This window comes from Plectropomus leopardus, chromosome 5 (genome assembly GCF_008729295.1).
Source record: "Plectropomus leopardus isolate mb chromosome 5, YSFRI_Pleo_2.0, whole genome shotgun sequence".
NCBI classification, from domain to species: Eukaryota; Metazoa; Chordata; class Actinopteri; order Perciformes; family Serranidae; genus Plectropomus; species Plectropomus leopardus.
The window spans coordinates 3263742-3282505 of NC_056467.1; the positions used below are offsets into that span (position 1 = coordinate 3263742).

Below are 18764 nucleotides of genomic sequence, written 5' to 3' on the forward strand. Positions count from 1 at the left end.
AAGTGAGTTGCTGTCTTTCCCACAGCACTGAAAGCATCATTTTTTCAATGAAAGTAATCTCTCATGTTTACGTTCGTCGCTATGGTGATGGTGTAGGAGGCGGGTCACTGCGCTGGCTAGTGACGCTCGCGGAGGGGCATTAACCAATCAGAGATTAGCTCCGTTACCGGGCTGACGTCACTTTTAAAGCGAACAGGACCGTTACTTGATTGCAGAAACTCTACAACTGCAAAGGGGACACAAGATATGGCTGAATACCAGCGTTGTCTTGATTTAAAGCCCGTGTCGGTGTAGTCGTTTATCGGACATTTGTCGGTCAACCGTCACAGCAACTCAAGTAACGAAAAAGCAACGCAAACCAGTCACAAAGAGACTTTGAGGGGGGCGTTTCGCAGCCCTTCTGAACCGGGATGAGCTCCAACTGTGAGGTGAGTGAATGCAGTTTACTAGTTACCACCATAACCCTCAGAGGCACACGCCAAACCCCTGTGTTTGACCGCCTTACTTACCGCGAACCGACACATAACTCCGTTTACCAAACACAGTCAACACATTTTAAAAGTCACAACGACTAACTAAAATATTCGGCATCAATTTGACCGCGAAAAAACTCTTAATTTCAGCAGAATTTCAAGTTTTAACTAACGTCACTTTCCAACTTAACCGTTATATAAACTACCCGTACGCTGTGCTGTGTTGGGAGAGCTCAATTGTAAAAGTTTCGAGTTTAAATGTCCAAAAATGTGCCGTCAAATGTGTTTAATTTGCCTAAAACAGTGCCATTTAACGTCTCGCCGCTGCTGTTTACTTGAGTTAGCTAGCGAGTTAGCTCGTTAACTAGCCGATGCGGGACGTTCACAGACGCCACACGAGCAAAATAAAAGCACGATTTCAGTTAAAAGGCGTCGTATTAACTTTGTACTTCGCTACCTCGTAGTTCAAAGGACTTAGAGACGGTGAGTTTTCCCTGATACAATCACCTCCCCGCCCCCTTCAGTCCTCTGTCAAACCTGTCCCGCTTCCATTACCGAGCTACGCCGTGTCCGAGCGGTTATCTAATCACGTTATCCTCATATTATATACGGAATATTTCAAATACATTCATATTTGCCCCCAAAAACAGTCCGTTTAGAGCCATATTCAGCCGGCCACACTGCAGTGCACCGACCATGGCTTCTGTTTTAGTGTCGTCCCATCTCCTCCTACTGTCATGTAACGCTATACTCCTCACGGAGACTGTCCTCAGCACTACGTCTGTCTTTTTCCATTGTCCTCACACACATACGTCAACTGTTTTCTACAAAATACTCGGTTTCCTGTTCAGTAATTTAGTGGTAATGCTTTTTTTTCCAGGGCTTTGCAGGTATATTGTGTATGAACGTGTGTCCACACGAAAGGTGATGAGATAAAATACGACTTAAATGTTGGAAAAAATGCATTTATTTATATAGTTTATTTTAGGGGTCGACCGGTATTTGTTTTTCATCGCCTATACCGATTATTAGTCCTTAAAGAAACCTATAACTGATATTTGGAACCAATATACATTTACATGACAATGAAATATGTCTGTCAAAATGTAGAATTTGGAATATAAGAAACTCCAACACAAAATTTTAATTAAATGCCTTTGGCAAATGTTTAATCAAAACCGAAACTTTCAACATCATATACAGCAAGTTCCCTGCAACTTGTTTTTTTTTTTTTTTAATAAAGTCAAGTGAAAATATAAATAAAAAATAAATAAATACAAATAACTCCCTGAGGTTTTATAAAGTAAAAGTTCCTTCCATGCTGATACCTTCTTTGCATGTATTGCAGGTGTTGGTTGAGGCTTTTAGTAAAGAAAAGGAAGAAAAAAAGAGAAGATATCAAAGTTACATGCATTAGTGTGCATGCAATAACAGTAATGGTAAAAAAAAATACAAAAAGGTAAATATCTACATCAAGCTTACATATACATTACATTTGCCTTGATACACCTGTGTTCACTCTCTATCTGAAATGCTCCGTCTAAGTGCCAGTCTCTTTAAAGACCCCCTCCCAAAAGAGCAGAGATTGCTCTGATTGGTCAGGGTTTTCGGGTCTTCCACATTTTCGCATTTGGTGTCTTTGCACCATCACAGAGTGCACCAGGGATGACATAATTATGTAGATCGACAGAGAGGTAAGCTTTGCTCCGGTTCCCTTGTCAAAAAGTCTATAGGATTTTTCCACTGGATTTTTAATCATTATGGAAAATAAGCTCTGTGCTAAACAAACATTTATGACACTTACACATTTTGTTCAACAAGGTAATCTCCACAAATTAACAGCACTTTCAGGATTTTTGAAGCCTAAATTCAATAGCCAGAAGTAAAAAACAAAGGTTAGACTATTAAACAAAAAACACTACGGTTGCATGAATTAACATCGCCACCACAACAAGCCGTGTTCAACACAGTTTGGCTTGATGATGCTCTGTAGTCTCATTTAAATGCTTGTTAGCTATTGCCATTGTTAAGTTACATTAAAGTTCAAAAGTGGGGTATTTTCTGATGTATTTTATGTCATGGAACAAAGCGTGAAAGTCTTTTAAGCTTGTGTTAACCGCAGACCTTATTTCAGGAGTCCAACTAAAAACTAATTCAAAAACCCATTTTAAACCCAGTGCCATTATATGAGGGTAGCAGCAGCTTCTACATTTATATAGTAAAGTTGTGACATCACAACTTTACAGAAGTCCCAACGGCTCATTTAAAGTCACAGTTTCTGAATTCAGACTGTGCGCATTCCTCTGTGGATTGAGCGTTTTGATACTTTCACAGTATTTATATCACACCTATCACTGCTTTCTAATAAAAAAAAAATGGAAATCTGATTTTGACAACATGGCATCTTTAATGCTAGTCCTTTAAGAGCAAACTGGAATGCCACCGAGTGCTGAGTGACCTGTGGAGGTCATAGGCGTCTGCTATATTTACCGGCTCTGTAACTTGATCTGTGGCATTCTGGATGGCTGTGGCTCATACTATCCTCTGCACTCTGGGGCCACAGCCTCCCAAGTAGCACCCCATTGCTTTCTGTCTATTGGCCTGTCCGCTCAGAACAACAAGGGTGAGCCTCTTACACACCAACTTAACCGCCACTCTTCCTCCCTTTTCTTCTTTTAGGTACCAGCTTTTCAGTTGAAAGCGTAGGCCTACTGTTTGCTCAGCTGTAGTCTATCCAAGGAGACATATATATACATAATAGAGGACAGGGATAATGTTTCAGAAAGTTTTGGATTTTTCTAGCATGAGTTGAAGAACTGAGAACATTTTTTTCCCGGTAGGGCATGTCACCGGTTGATATGTGTGAAATTTTGCATTGTACGCTGAAAATATGTTCAGTAGCTGATTGTAATGGCAAAATATATGAGCAACATAATGAAGCTTTCCAAGATGGAGTCAACCTATCAACTTTCTCTTTACCCGAGCTTTATATCTGAGCAACTTTTCTGGATTTGATAATACGAGCTGAAGGGCGCGTCATCAATCTTTAATGGTTGGACATGAAATCCGGAGAATGTGTTGACCGTCACTTCATGCTGAACGTGTTTGCACGGTTGCAAGTCAAACCGTTTTCTGAAAGAGGCAGTCCAAAACAGATCAAGTATATGTTGATTTCTGCTACCTTTGTCAATTTATAGGCCTGAAGGGAATATTCTGTTTCTCACATGCAGCATTTGCTGTCCTCGAGCCGGGTTTTCTGCCCAACTGTTAGTTTAAAAGCGTTTGACAGCATATGATCTGGCGACACTCTATGCATTTGCCTGTTTCAGATTACACATATCTAAAACAAATTCCTCTTTAAACTGAAAAAAGACAACATGTTTAATGTTGTTTGCTCATGGTTTTGTCCTGTGTGTTGACTGGTATGTCATGTAACATGTCTGTGTGTTTTCACAGGAGTGATCAGTGTCAGAAAGCCTCAGTGTGTGTGTGTGTATACACTGTGGGGTAGCAACAGTAGGATGAGCTGCCCCAGAGCCATCGCAGCCTGCGGGGACTGACAAACGCCACTACAAATACAGCAGGTAACCACTTCAGACACACCCATAAAGGGTCGACCGATATTGGTTTTCTGGGCTGATACTGATACCGATTATAAGTAATTAATGAGACAGATAACCGATATTAGAAACCGATATGTATTAATGATAAAAATGAAAGTGAAAATTTAAAAAGAAATGAATAAATAAAAATAGCTCCCTGAGGTTTTATAAAGTAAAAGTTCCCCCCATGCTGACAGTTTCTTTGCATTTTTAAATTAATTCATTTTATTGGCCATCATTAAAGCAAAATGCCAATACAGATAATCTTAAAAATGCCAAACATCAGTCCCAATAACCGTCAAGGCTGACAATCTGTCGACCCCTAACACACATGCTTTTGCACACAAACAAAAGCTATCCAAGTTGACAGTGTGAAGTATGTATCCTCAAGTACATGTGGCTCATACTGCATTCTCGTTTTTTCATTTTGGAGTAGAGTTTGACGTCACTGGTTGCATGAATCACATGTATTGCAGCAGAATTGCGCGGTCACTTTATGAAACAGAGTCAGAAAAAGTTAGAAAACTAAGTTTTGTGTTTTATCATCTTACCAGTGACTCACAGAAATGACTAAACTGGAAAGGTGATGCTGCATGTCAGTTCCTTCTCAGTTTACAGCATTACTGCCATGTAGACATTCAGACTATGACACTGATAGGGCATCGAAATTGCAGCTTACACCGCTAAAAGGTTTCGATGATGCCAATATCAGTCGGAGAACATTATCCAGCAGTTTGGTTTACACACACGCATTATCAACACTAATCCCACACCAAAACTGCCATGCAATGCATCTGTTATGTAATACATTCATGGTAACATATTCAGACCTCTAATGGAGACCAGTTGATCTTGTGGCTTTGAAAAAAATAAATCAAGCCAAAGAAAACAACTGGGTTTTGATGGGCTTTTAAAGATGTGCACTGTTTTGGATTATGTGAGGCTGTTTGAGAGTCGAGAAGCAATTATAGCAATGTTGAAACAGCCAGAAGCCCCTGCTCTGATCAGAGGTGCCTGACCATGTAGTGCCCTGTGTGTCAGAAGGACAGGGAGCAAATGCAGAAAAGCTTTAACTGGTGTCATGTTTGTGTATATTTAGTTTTTCTTAAAAAGCCTCACTGCAGAGTGCTGGACCAGCTGGAGTTTTCTGTAGCAGGTGAACAAAACATCACAATAGGCAAAGCAGAACAGTGAAGACATAAAGACACATTGAAACCTGCATGTAAAAATAAGATTAGACCAGAATAGAATACATAGAATGCATCTTCACATGGATAAAACCCACTTGGAAATATTAGTAAAAGTATGATAAAATAGGATAAAAACTGAATGCATGGAATGCATAACATACGATGGAAAATAAAATAAATAAAATTTGACATTATTAATAAAAAGAAGGCTAAAAATAGTGTATAAAATTAAGGAAAATACAACATTTAACGAGGTTCAGCAGTGCGTAATTGCAAAGCAGAATGCAAAGTAGTAAAGTCGGAGCTAGTTTAAGACTTAAGTGCACAGATGACTTTTAGTTTTCTCATAAAAATATTTAGCGCCGCGGCTTCTCATTATATCTATAGGCAGTGTGTTCCAGAGCTTTGGGGCGTAACTGACAAATGCTGCATCCCCAATTTTCTTTTGGCTGTTTTGGCGACCTCCAATGAACCGGCTGCAGATGATCTCAGTGTTAGTGAAGGCAAGTCCATCATTTCATATTGTGCTATATTGTTTATTTCATTTACGTCATCTGATAACACTGTGTCCGTCCCCGTGGCCGCGGGGGCGTCAGCACCATGCACGGTACCAAAACAAACATGGAGGAGCTGGAAAGAGATACTTAACGTGGGGATTCAGCTTAAGAGACCGACACTGGCGATTTGTTTATTTTGCCCTCTCTCTCCTGTGGCTCTCTGCCTCTCACAGGCACACACACAAAAAGCAGTGCTTTTGTAGAGCCCCCGTTGCGACTATTTGGTCACATTTTACGACCATAGAGCAAAGGTGGGACCAGTAAATCTTTGCAATCTATGAGCTGGAAAGCTGTTTGTTTGTTTATAGCTCGCAGTGAGTGAATCCTCATATCCAGGTTACAGTTTAAGTTTCTGCTGACGCTACAGCAAAAACGTCAACACTGGCCTGAGATGAAATTTAAGTAAAGTTTTTAATTTTGTCTAGCTTTATAGAGTTATTGCAATAAGAGGGATTAAACAAAAAAAAACCAATGACTAGAGATTTCACTGCAACTAACTTTGTTGCTGTAGAGAACAGGTTTGAACCAAAAATGGATCCTTGTAGCACATGGTGTATTAAAATGTCATTATTTATGAAGTCATAGAACATTTGGTCTGACATACAAAATTTATACCCATTATATATGGTTCGAGGTGCACCAGCCTCTAACGCAGCACTTACTGTACCAGAAAGAGCTCACATCAGAACGTGACACAAATAACGGCGGCCTCTCCGTAGAGTCCTGTTAAAGGAAGCCTACTGTAGTTGGATTTTATACAACGTAGTATTGTTTTTACTTACAAAATGTTTTTAATGATATTTTGTAGACAAAGTCTTAAAAATCAAAAGTGAATGACATCATAAGTGTCACCCAGGTGATGCTGGTGATTGACGCTTTGTGAATAGATAGGAAGCAAGTGTGTTGAAAAGTGGAAATGTTCCTCAAGTGTGAATTATTGCTTTAACCACAAGTTGCTTTAGGCCACTTGTGTGTATCTAATGGGTTTCTCAGCATCACTCAGCGTGATGGCAGAGATTGATAGGTGTTTCAAATGATAATGGTATCTAATTGACCAAATGATTAGCTCAATGAATAAAGAATGATGCCAGTCATCTGCAGAGGCTGCAGCATCAATCACTGTAGCCTGCAGATTCAGTCCTCTCTGAGGTCACTGCTGCTTTTATGGCCTTACATATGAGTCACCAACAGATGGTGGTAATGATAGATGCTAATGCTCGATGGGTTTGTAGAAATGAAGTTGTGTAGTGAAAATAATCATGAGATAAGAATTTCATTGAAGCAGAAAATTCAGTTTTTCTCTTCAGTTATAGCCTTTGCATGCAGTGTTTTGATGTTGTTTTTGACAGTTTAAAAGAAGTATTTTCAGTGAAGATGAAACGCATTTCATCTCTTCTCTCACATATTTTTATGAAACCAATTTTTTTTTATTGCCACTTCAATATTGTAGATTTAGGCTTTTGTGTGTCAGCACTGTGTATTCCTCTAGTTCATTTCCTTTTTTCCTGTTCTCTAGCAGTAAATGCTGCATTGTAAACATCATTGTGCTGCCATACACTAAACTTGGCTTAGGGGAAGTTGAAGTGTTGAATGGTGTCTAACCAGTAGCTAAGGAGGGCTGGAGAAGATCCAACTATGCCTTGTAAGAATAGCCAAGCAGTCAAGTCTAGTTTAATATGAAACAGCTTGGCGCTTAGTGGTAACGGGCTGAAAGGGAGGGCAGAGGCGTCAGTGTGGCCCTCACAGACATCAGCAGTCTCTTTTCCACTCACATTTCAGGGTATATATAGCCACCAGTAAGACCAGGCCAAACCCAGCACTGCACAGAGACCCCCCGATAGATCCCATGTCGGTTTCCAAAGCCCCTTTATAACTGCACAAAAAACCCTCTTACACCTACATCTGGCTTTTGGATGTAAAGGAAAAGGTTACAGCCGGGATTCACACCTGGGTCAAATGACTCTGCAGTAGTCTCAGGTATTAATTGGCTCCAGCTCCGATTGTCTTTGATGGAAATACAACCCTCAGGTGAATGTGATAATTTTAGCCCCTTTACCGGCAAGATGCAATGACGCGCCACCAGAAAATACCATCTGTCTCCGCCCAAGCAGCACTGTAAAGTTTTCACAGACCTCTATCCATGCTGCTTTCAGCTGTTTACCTTTTTTTTGGCCTGTCTGTGACGCTGAACGAACACACCAAAACAATCCCCACACACACAGAAAGGCATATGTGTCTGCTGCAGAGCTGTTTACGGGGGTTAAAGGGTTAATAAAAGCAAAAGGAATGAAGCAAATTATGGTGAGTGTTAATAAAAAGGACAAAAATATAAAAAATAACAAGTAAGAGAAAATAAAAATAATATAAAATCTATATACACTACACTACATACACCGTTCACTTATACAGATACTGTATGATTGATAGTTATACAGGATAACTGAAATACACACACGGTGTTTACTGTAAAAATATTTTTTTTTTAAAAACAACTTGAAATAGTTAGTGTCAGGGCTGCCTTAAAATTTTAAGTGACTGAATTTGAGAAGACAAGTTGAATCAAAATTAAATCAACGCATTTTTCTAAATTCAGCTTAAAAATTTAAGGAAGCCCCAAAACGTACTTTTATTAAGTTGAGAAAGATAAGTTTCATTTTACAGTGTAGCCACCTGACTAGAATCAAAAAGCAGACAGAGAAAATAAGCAACTGGTGAATTCAGTGGAGCATTTAGCAGCTTAACAGCCAGATGGTGGAGACAAAAACAGAGCTAATAGGAACACAGATGTGCTGCAGTTTGTGCTGCAGGATAGTGAAACAGTATGCTGTTTGTCTTCTGTTTTTTGTGGAAACAGATGTGTCTGACCCAGCGTTTAACTTTACTTTAGTATAAAATCACAGCCCTCACTCAGCCCACACAATACCACACACACAGACGCACATACTCTCACTCCAAACCGCCAGAGAGCATCCATGCTGATGTTACATTCATGCAGTGTCACCTCAGGGCACGGCGGCTACGGCGTCCTGCGTCATCACACACACTCTCCCGCTGCACTTGAGATTGGCTCTGCTTCCTAATAGGCCAGGAGGAGGCCTGAGAGGACAATATGTACTATATGAGATCTGACGCACGTACTCATTTGAATGATTGATTTTCAACAGGAGCACATTTCAGGGAGATAATACACACGATCCAAATCCACAAGAGAATTTGTAATGTATATGTGTTTTTTTTTTTTTTTAGTATGAGTTATGTATACTAAGGCTTTATGTGTCTACGTGTTAGTCAGTGTTTTATTTTATTTTATTTTGTTTTGTTTGATTTATTTGATTTTATGTTAACCTTTTGAAACCTTGATCGACATCACTTTGCTTGTGGTGCATACAGACGCCTTTCATAATTATTTAAACATTCTTTGAAAAACATGAAACAGAAATAATATGTTGATTTAAAAATATTTTTTTTTTGAAAAGCGAGGAAAAATGTCTAGGAACTAAATTTTTTTATCATCATAATTCTACATTAAAAAAAAATATTTCTACAGAATTACTGTATTTTTAAGTAGTTTTTTTCAGTATATTTTCTCCTCGTTCACTGATGATCCAAATAAGTCACTTAATGTTTCTCCTGTTGCGTTTTTTTTAAAACAACGCTGCTGAGAGGCTCCGAAAAGCCGCTAAACAGCGATAAAGTCAGCACGTTAGTAGTCCTCCTGTCACCCTGGGTCCTTAGATTGTCATGTTTGTTTTTGGACGTGGAAATGTTGTTTTACTGCATAACATCCGTAACAGTGTCCCCTACACTACAGTGAAAACTGACTGATGACATCTTTTGGACGGATCTAGCATGCGCATCACTTTGACACGTGCAGTGTGGGTAGTACTGGCGGACTGAAACCATGGGCAAAACAGGAGAAATCAAAACAGTTTGTGCTTATTATTATTGGTTCTATTAACTGGCCAAAAATTTTATAATCTGAATTATCGGTATTATGTCATAAGTCCCACTAATTCCCGATTAAGTCCCAATAATTGTTGTGCATCTCTAGTTTCAACAATGATATAGTTGACCTGTGGTAAGGGACAAAAAACACTTGATTATGGTTAGGAAGAAATCACGTTTTGTCTGGAAATACCTGTTTTTTGGGGCACAATACCTGTTTGAGAAGCAGCAATGTCTCCATTAAAAAAACAGCGGCTTTTCATGGCACAAGTGTGCTAAAAACCACCCACATTTAGGTTCTAAAAACGAGAAAAACACCCCCTTTTGTTGTTGTTTGGTCTCAGTGGGTGATTTTGAACTGCTGCTGATTGATGTGTGAATAGAAAAAAGGGTGTTGAAAAGTAAAAGTGTTCCATCGGTGTAAACAGTTCAGTTGCTAGTGTTTTGTGGGCAGTTTACTTGTTGTCTTTTGCTGTTTAATCCAGCTCCAGGTAGTGAAAGTGTAGTTCCTAAAAGGTTTTTTAGCTTGGTTTTCTGAAATCTGCCCAGTAAGTGAAACTTCATCTCTGCAGCTCTTTGCCAGGGATGGCCAGAAGTCAGCTGCTAAAATCTTCTCTTCCACTGCACTCATGCAGTCGCTTCTGTCGACAGCTTTCTTAATACAGATTTAGCAGAAGCTTGGCAGACACACCGGCTCTTTGTAGTGGTAAAGATGTTGTATTTTCACATTACTATACTTTCTACTTTCCTTGGACTTCTCATTTTTGGTTCTATCTTCTCCTCTTCTGTAATTCTTCAGCAGCACCGAGGCTCATTATTTTTTTTTCATGTCATGTTTTCGAAAGAATACAGAGCACTAAGTGCAGCCACCAATCTGCAGCTCTGACAGTAAGTGCAAATTGGCCTGCCGCTACTTTTAAGTCCTTTATGCGTTGGAAGCAAACAAACAAATGCAGTGTGTTGCCACGGTAGCCATGGTAACTACTGGTTAGCACAACCTCAGGGGAGGCTGAAAATGCAGAGTAGCCAGAGTGTGTGTGTGTGTGTGTGTGTGTGTGTTTGTGTGTGTCATAGCGGCGCATGCTCGTGCCTGTGCGCGCACCGTTGTTTCCGTGGAGACATCTCCTCTTTGAAGTGAAATCCATAGTTTGCTATCATCTTATCAATCCCGCGTGTCCATGCTGTGTGGCGTTACTCCCACGGGTGTTTTTGCTGTTTGCACTTCACTCTCAGCAGCTCGCCCACCAGGCTAGCCCGAGCTTGTTTCTCTCCGCTGCCATGGGTCTGTGGCAGGGACACAGTGATGGGAGGACGGAGAGGTGCATGCATGACAGTTGGGGCGAGGTTCAACCAAGGCTGAAGTGAGGCACTCAAGGGCTCAAAGGCCACCCTAATTTGAGGGTTGTCCACTTCCAAAATATCATACAGCCACAAATAAACACAAGAAAACCTCAGACCTCCGTTTGATAAGAGCCTGTCTTTGTTTTTCATGATTGGTTATTGTGTAACGGTTAATTTAAGAACCATTATATTGGAGAGCTATGTTTATACAGTGGGTCTTACTGACAGTTTTGTTGAGAAAACACAACTCATGGTACTACAGATCATCCAGGATTCACACTGTAATTTCACTCGCACATTTTTTTAATCCTTGTGTTTACCCAGAGTGAGGAGTCACATAATGAAGGGTTGAGCCAGTGTGATGATAAGGATGTGGTGGTCTTAACCAGCTGCAGCTCTGTGAGTCAGTGAGCGCTGACGAATACATTTTGAGACAATCAAAGTCAGGCATAAGGATTGAAAATGCTGCTCAGTCATTTTCCCTCTGCGTTCAGGCAGAAGATTAGCAGCTCAAATTAACCAAAAAGGTGCACTTTGGATACACTTTTTTTAAACAAATAGAACATTGCAAATTTACATTCAATAGAAATGTAATGGATCCAGACCTATTTGAAGGCAAAGTGGATGCATGTAAGAAGATATATGAGCCATTATACTCAACTTAATGCCAAATCTGGCCTGCATGTCTCAATTTTGCTATTATGATCCATTATTATGATTGGCAAGCTATTACCCTGAATGTTGATACTCGGGTCTTTTTGTATGTTTGTTACTGTAAGTGAAATAGTGTCACACAGCTGAGTTTACTGCAGATGCCTTTCATGAGTATTTTAATCTGGAAAGCTGTGTGGAAAGGATTATTTCTCCTCAGAAACATGAGAAAAGGCAATGAGCAAATTGCAATAAACTGATAAAAGGTGACAAAAAATAAACTGAAAAAAGTAAAATAAATAAATAAAAGAAAGGAGAGAAAGAGAATTATTAGAAAATGATCCTAACAAAAAAAATAGGGAAAATGTCCAGAAACTGTATTTATGATAATTAAAATTATATGTGCAGAATATTTTACAGAATAATATATATATATATATATTTTAATTTTTAGCACTTTTTTTTAGGTAATTTCTTTGTCTGTTTTTGTTTTTACTCTCCTTTTTTTCTTTGCTAATGTTCTGGTAATTTTCTTGTACGTTTTCACAAATTTATTGCAAATTTTGGGGTAATTTCTTCTTGTAAGTTTGGCACATTGCCTTCCTCCCATGGTTTTGGAAAAAAACAAACCAAAAAAAAAAAACAACAAGCTGATTTGTCAGGTTTTAAAGGGTTACAAAGAAGTATGTTTTGGTTCTTGTATGACTTCTTGTTTTGGTTGGTGCTTGTTTGCTCCAGTTTTCTGGCACCAGTAACTGACACGAGTGTTAATGAAGAGTAAATCCAGATCCAAACACTACGGGTGAAGTCACAGAAGACACAGTGTCCGTGTTTTCCTGTTGCCATCTGCATCACAGTGCCAAAACCAAAATAACCCTCCAAACACCACTGCTGCCAAATTATAGCAACAAACCTCATACACCGACTCAGCCTGCCTTCAGCTCGCTGACTTACAGCAAAGCCAGCTCCTTGGTGCTGTTAGCCCGGCTGACTTAGCAGTACTCAACTGAATGGCCACAGCCGCCTGGCCTGATGCTGTGTGTTTTGGCCAGCAGTGTGTGTTGGCCTGTCTCCAGCACGCTGCCGGTCTGCCCACTCCAGATCCTTATGCTGAATTATTGATAAACCTTTGGTCACACAGAGAGATAGAGAGAGAGAGAGAAACATAGAGACCCAGAAGGAGGGGAAATTACACTGAGGAGAAGTAGGTGCACTTGGAAGAGATGGCAGGACGCCGGGGAGGACGAGAGCAAGCGAGCAGTATGAGAGAGAGAAGAGGGGAGAGAGATGATTAAAGAAACAGGAGCCTCCCTCACTGAACTCAACACGGATCAGCAACACCAGATACTTTTATTTATTCAGACGCTGGCTGCTGTGCATGTGAACAAGAGCCTCTCGCTGCCTCTGCGGCGGCCAAAGGAACACACTGTGCTCGCTGCCCAGCTTTACCTCCAACCACGGTCCCCGCAGATCCTTAAAAAGTCTCAAAAGGCATTGAACTAATCAGTCTGAAAATAAGGGCTTCATTGGTCTTAAAATGTCTTAAATTAGTCTTAAAAGTGGTAAGAAATAAATCGGACATAGCACTGTTAAATCTCAGAATAACAGGTATTAAAAAAGGAAAAACTGACAGAATACCACTTGTATTGCTGTCATGCTTTATATTAAAGTAGATATTTGGGCAAAAATTAATGAATTTTTGTCAGGTCATTTTTTCCCATATTTTCTCCCCCAATTTTATTTATAGTGTTAAATTTGATTTTGATTTGATTTATTTCGAACATGTTATTATACAAAAGCAGAAATACAAAAAAGTAATATTTACAGACAATGAAAAACATGAAGCAAAAGAAAGCACTTGACTTGGTTTACGTATTTGAAAAAGGAGTGAGAAGAAGTAAAACAATGAATCCGACCCCTTTTCCATAAATCAGTGAATTTTAATTAACCAGCTTCCTTATTCATTTAAACCTATACTTAAATAATTACGTACATCCATCCACACACTTGAAATCAAATATCTATGATTTTTCATTATTATACAGAAAAAAGAGGAAGATGAACAAGGAAGAAATAAATATTAAATAACTAAATAAATAAACAATAACCCGTGTAAACACCCGGTGACTGTTAGACCCCCTCTTCTTCCCTGTACCTCGTGAAAATCATGTATTTATACATTATTTTAAACTGGTTAATTTGTGGGCATTGCTTTTGCTTTGCATTAAAAATATTCCGATAGTTTAACTCCACAGACTGACTTTTTCTGGTGGTACGAAATCTAAAAGATTTGAATTTAAATTGTAACCATCCTCTCGGTCACTGAACAATTTTTGAATATTTTCTGTTGTTTTGAGCCTGAAACATTATTTCACTGTTTGAAATTCCACAAGATGTGTACATTTAAATAAGTAAGAATAACAGGTTAGTGTGACCCAGATATCATTCTCAGCGGCATTGAAAAAGTCTTAAAAAGTCTTAAACTCCACTTGCTGTCTGCTGTAGGAACCCTGCCTCCACTACCCAGCTGGACTCTCCCATTATAGCCGTGGGAGAAACACACTATACTGATTTCAGCAGGAGCAGGGGTGAGCCGGTGCCCCGCTGAGGGGATCTGCAATATAAGAAGCCAAAATAGCCAGAAGAGATTCTTTTCCTTATTTATAGTTGCCCTCTTGATTTTAGAACGGGGTTGAAGCTGGTAGGAGAAACGGGTCCTGGTGGGTTTTCTAAGCTCAGTAGGAGATGCCTTGCCTTCCTCGAGCATTAAGTCATATCTAAATATCAGCAAGCATGTTAGTCAGTGCTAACTGTGCCGCTGCAAATCAGTCCACTGGATTGTGTACCATGCTCCTCAGAGTTGCGTGATGATGGGCTCATGGTAAAGTGCTCATGGGTAACCAGCCGTGCGCTGCAAATGTCTGCAGATAGGCAGCAAACACCACAATGCCCAGGGGGGATTTGTTCCAGGGTTAGGGGGGTAAAAGTGGTAACAAAACTGATATGGGTTGGGAACCACGTGAGGTTCACTGGAAGATCTGTATAACCCAGTTATTGAATAAGTTAATGATATGGAAGGAAACAAAAGGTTCTTATATGGGACAAACAAATGACTGGGCTTTGGTCAACAGATGCATTGTTTAGTAATTATGGAAGTTAAGAGGTTATTTTTTAAATAATGAAAAATTAACTTTTGCATGTTGAGAAATTCTGTGCTTACTCAGTATAAAGAGCAATGGGCTGGTGATATATGGACTGAAGCAAAACTGCGAACATTTAGGGTGATAAAATATGAATATGGTACTGAGAATTATGTTTTATATTATATTGATCAAGATAAACTGTAGATTTGCAAAAAAACGTCACTGTAAAACTCATTTTTTGCAAGAATATTGGGCATATTATTTGGTAACTTCATTTGGTATAACTACTTTTTGCTGACATGAGTAATGATGTTATTTTTAAGGGAGACACAACCTAAATTAGGAATTCCAATATGTTATTTCCATGGCTGATGAATTTTTAATCAATATTTGTGAGTATAAGCTACTCTCTTCTTAAACTCAGAAACCAGAGAGTTTTAAACTTATCATGTTATCAAGTATAAAGTCCATAGACAGTGAATGGGAGTCTGATTTTATGGACTCACAGAAAATGTATAACCAAATAAGCTTTATTCTATCGTACTTCTCTCACCTCTGAAACAGAAAATGTGCCCACATACTCAGAATATTCCCCTGACTGCTATCAGTGGGCTGGTTTACACTTTTACAGATTTGCGCGAAACTTAAGCGATATTTTTGAAATGTTGATAAAACACAATTGTGAGATGATTGTGTTTCCATTAAGTTATGTTCTGCGACTTCTCTGGTGATAATACTCCAAGAAGCATGGATGTTCAACACATTAGCAGGTTTAATTATATTGCAACAACCGTACTAGCCGTCATTATTTTAAATCGAAGCTGACTTAGGCGTTTTATGTAAGCAATAATGGGAGCGGCCATGTATGACGGGTTTCTGTGAGGTCACAATCTTACTTACCTCAGTACCAATATAGATCCTAACATACTGTAATTTTTTACTTTAAGTAAATCATCTGATATCATGTGAATCAGTGTTAAAGGTATGGATAAAAAAATCCCTTTGACATAGGTTTCATATCAAAGATGGCAGTAGTTTTAATACCCAGAAAACATAAAGTGGATATATTATAGGATAATTTATTAAAATGACATGGCACAGAATAATTCACATCCTTGTGCCTAAATCCACCCTCACATTATTTGAGGTTCTTGGTAGTTTTAGCAACATGGATTTTTTTCCACAAGAGCCTTTTAGGACATAAAATGACATAATTCTTGGTGTAACTGGGGATAATTATTTGTCAGATCTTGGGGGAAGAAACCTTTATTTTAATGGATTATAACACTTTGGCAGCACTATCACATGGGACAAAATGCTTTCATATTCGGGCTGGTAACATCTGTTTGGGAGCAACATTAGCTCCCATTAACAAACAAATTTTAACAAAAGCCTGTGTCAGAAGCTGGCACTGTGGGCAGCAGTGCATGTGGGAGCGTGCACTGCTTTCTAATCAAATTTTACAACTTGTGGCTTTGATGTTTTTTAAAAAAAATCCATTGCCTTTGAAGGCTAATGTGGTGGATCAATTTGTACTTACTTCTGCATTAGACAGAAAAACAAAATTTGGCAGAAAAAGGAGACATCATGCTTACTCTAATAGATTATCTGAATTATGGAAGCCGCAAGGTGTAAATGGATTTTGATAACGCAGTGCACCACAGCTAATGGCTCCCTGAAAGTCGGGAAAAAACACGTTGAAAAAGCTAAAAACTAAAGCACGCTTTGACAATGGTTTGGATTAATGTAATGGAAATGGGATTTGTAGTAAATGGGTTAAAGCAGGGAAAAATGCTGACGTAATCCTTTAAAGAGCAGCAGAGAGAGTATCAGTGTGGGTCAGTGTTGTTCGTATTTGGTAATGTGTTACACAGCAAGCTTAACATATCACTTAAGGTTTTCAGTTTTCATGATATTATGCCACTCACACACTCACACACTCAATTTGTCTCGATCTTTTTGTTGTTTATTGCTGTACGAATTTTATATTGTTTATATAAAAGTACTGGAATTTATTGAATTACCTTTGGTGAGGTATTTCTATAAGCCTGTTTGGGTTTCTAGATAGATAAATCGATAAACAGTCCACCTTTGTGGAAATTTGTCTTTGCCTTCACTCAGACACAGCAAAGATACATACAAACACATAAAACTATACAACATTAAACACCACAAACGTACAATATACAAGATACAATAAACAGGTAGGCGGGAGCAATAACTTATGTAAATATAAATAAATATTAAAGAGAGCATATCTTACAAAACAGTAGTTTTCCCTTATACAACTATTCTGTTTGTTGCCTGAATGGCATATGGAAGAAAGGACTTTGGTTTTTGGGAATGGTCTTTAATGGTGCGAATAAATAAATAAAATGAAATGAAATGCAGAAAAAGTGGAGGTTTTATATTCAGTGATTTCCATCCTTAAATCACTGTGTGTCTTAAAAAGCAGCTTAATGCTCAGTGGAGCAAAGGTAAATGTTGCTGTAGTCTAAGTATTGATTTGATTGTTGCTGATGAACTAATACTCGTGTCTCTTCTCTGTGGCTGCAGTCGATGCAGTCTTCCAGAGGCTCTCCCTCCCTGTGGCTGAGAAACCAGCAGCAGCAGCAGCAGCAGCAGCAGCAGCAGCATGTCCCGCGTCTCCTCCACCGCCAAGCGCTACGCTGGCCCCTCCTACACCAGCCACTACAGCTCCTACAGCTCCTCCCTGACACCGGGCCTTAGCTCCTACAGCGAGCGGGACAGGCTGTCCTCCTACAAGTCCCCCACCTCCTCCTCCTCCACCTCATCCTCAGGTTACTCCTCCTCCAGCTATCTCAGCAGCTCCGCAGCCCGCAGCCGCAACTACAGCACCTCCTCAGACCCTGACCGCGACCGGGGTCGAACCATCCCGCGCACCGACATCCTCGGGAGCAGCATCAGCAGCCGCCGGAGCGAGAGCCTCAGCAGAACTCCCGCCAAGAGCTATGGAGGGTCAGGACTGAGCGGGGGATCGGCCTACACCGGCTACAGCTCCTACTCTTCGTCCTCGGCCCAGTCCAGCTACCTCTCCTCTTCACCGGTGGCCTCCAGCATCTCGCTCAACCGACGAAAATCTGTATCCCAGAGTGACTTGAGCAGGGACCTGGCCTCTCTGGGCCTCAATGATGCCTCCTCCTCCTCATCCTCCAGCCCGTCTTCTTCCACCAGTGCCCTGCGGAGCTACCGCAGTCGAACCAGCGATGTGGCCAACTCGTATGGCACAAGCTCCCGCCTGGGCTGCTCAGGCCTGTCGCGGAGCTCTACTCAGGAGGCCCTCTCGCGGAGCTCCACCCAGGAGGCCTTCAGCAGCAGCAGCAGCAGAGCATTCAGCTCTTCGACATGGGAGACGAGCAGTAACGGCCTGTCCGACTCCCCCACCAGGGACTCCACGGTAAGACAATTTCCTCTGTTCTTGCACATGCTGGCTTGAAGCTCGCTGCTTTTATTGGGGATGTGCTGCTCCAAAGTGGATCAATATCCAGGAGCTGACTCAGGCTGAACGGAGCCATAGCTGCAGAGGCACACTGGTTTCTTTTCTTTAGTTTCACACACATGGAAAAGCCCCACAATGCTTTGTGGCTTCTGAGAGTACTGGCTGTCACCAAATGGGGGCACCATTGCTCAAATTAAGTTAAATGCACTTGAGGTTGTGGCTGACAATAATATACCAGACATGTTAAACTCTAACATGTTCTTTGGCCGACTGTTTGAGCCATTCAGTAATAATGACACGTACAAAATGTCTTATTTTTTTAACATAGTATGCAACCTATCAAAGCTAACCAGAGGTCACTCTTCCAGTGTATGTCAGTAGGTCCATGGTTACGTGATGAAT

At 40.1% G+C, this 18764-nt stretch overlaps 1 protein-coding gene across 4 annotated transcripts in view; it reads left to right on the plus strand.

The window, feature by feature from the left end:
- The first annotated feature begins 212 nt into the window (after positions 1-212).
- LOC121943318 (ubiquitin carboxyl-terminal hydrolase 2-like) overlaps positions 213-18764 on the plus strand; it is a 50268-nt gene continuing 31716 nt past the window's right edge. The window contains exons 1-3 of one of the 4 annotated variants that reach the window (XM_042486833.1): positions 213-428; positions 3930-4057; positions 17459-18320. In XM_042486833.1, the coding sequence (XP_042342767.1) occupies positions 17538-18320 (783 nt within the window). In that variant the 5' untranslated portion in view covers positions 213-428; positions 3930-4057; positions 17459-17537. Of the gene's footprint in view, positions 429-3004; positions 3097-3290; positions 3310-3929; positions 4058-10448; positions 10656-17458; positions 18321-18764 lie in introns of those variants that run through there. The other 3 variants (XM_042486832.1, XM_042486834.1, XM_042486835.1) reach the window with 3 other exon arrangements.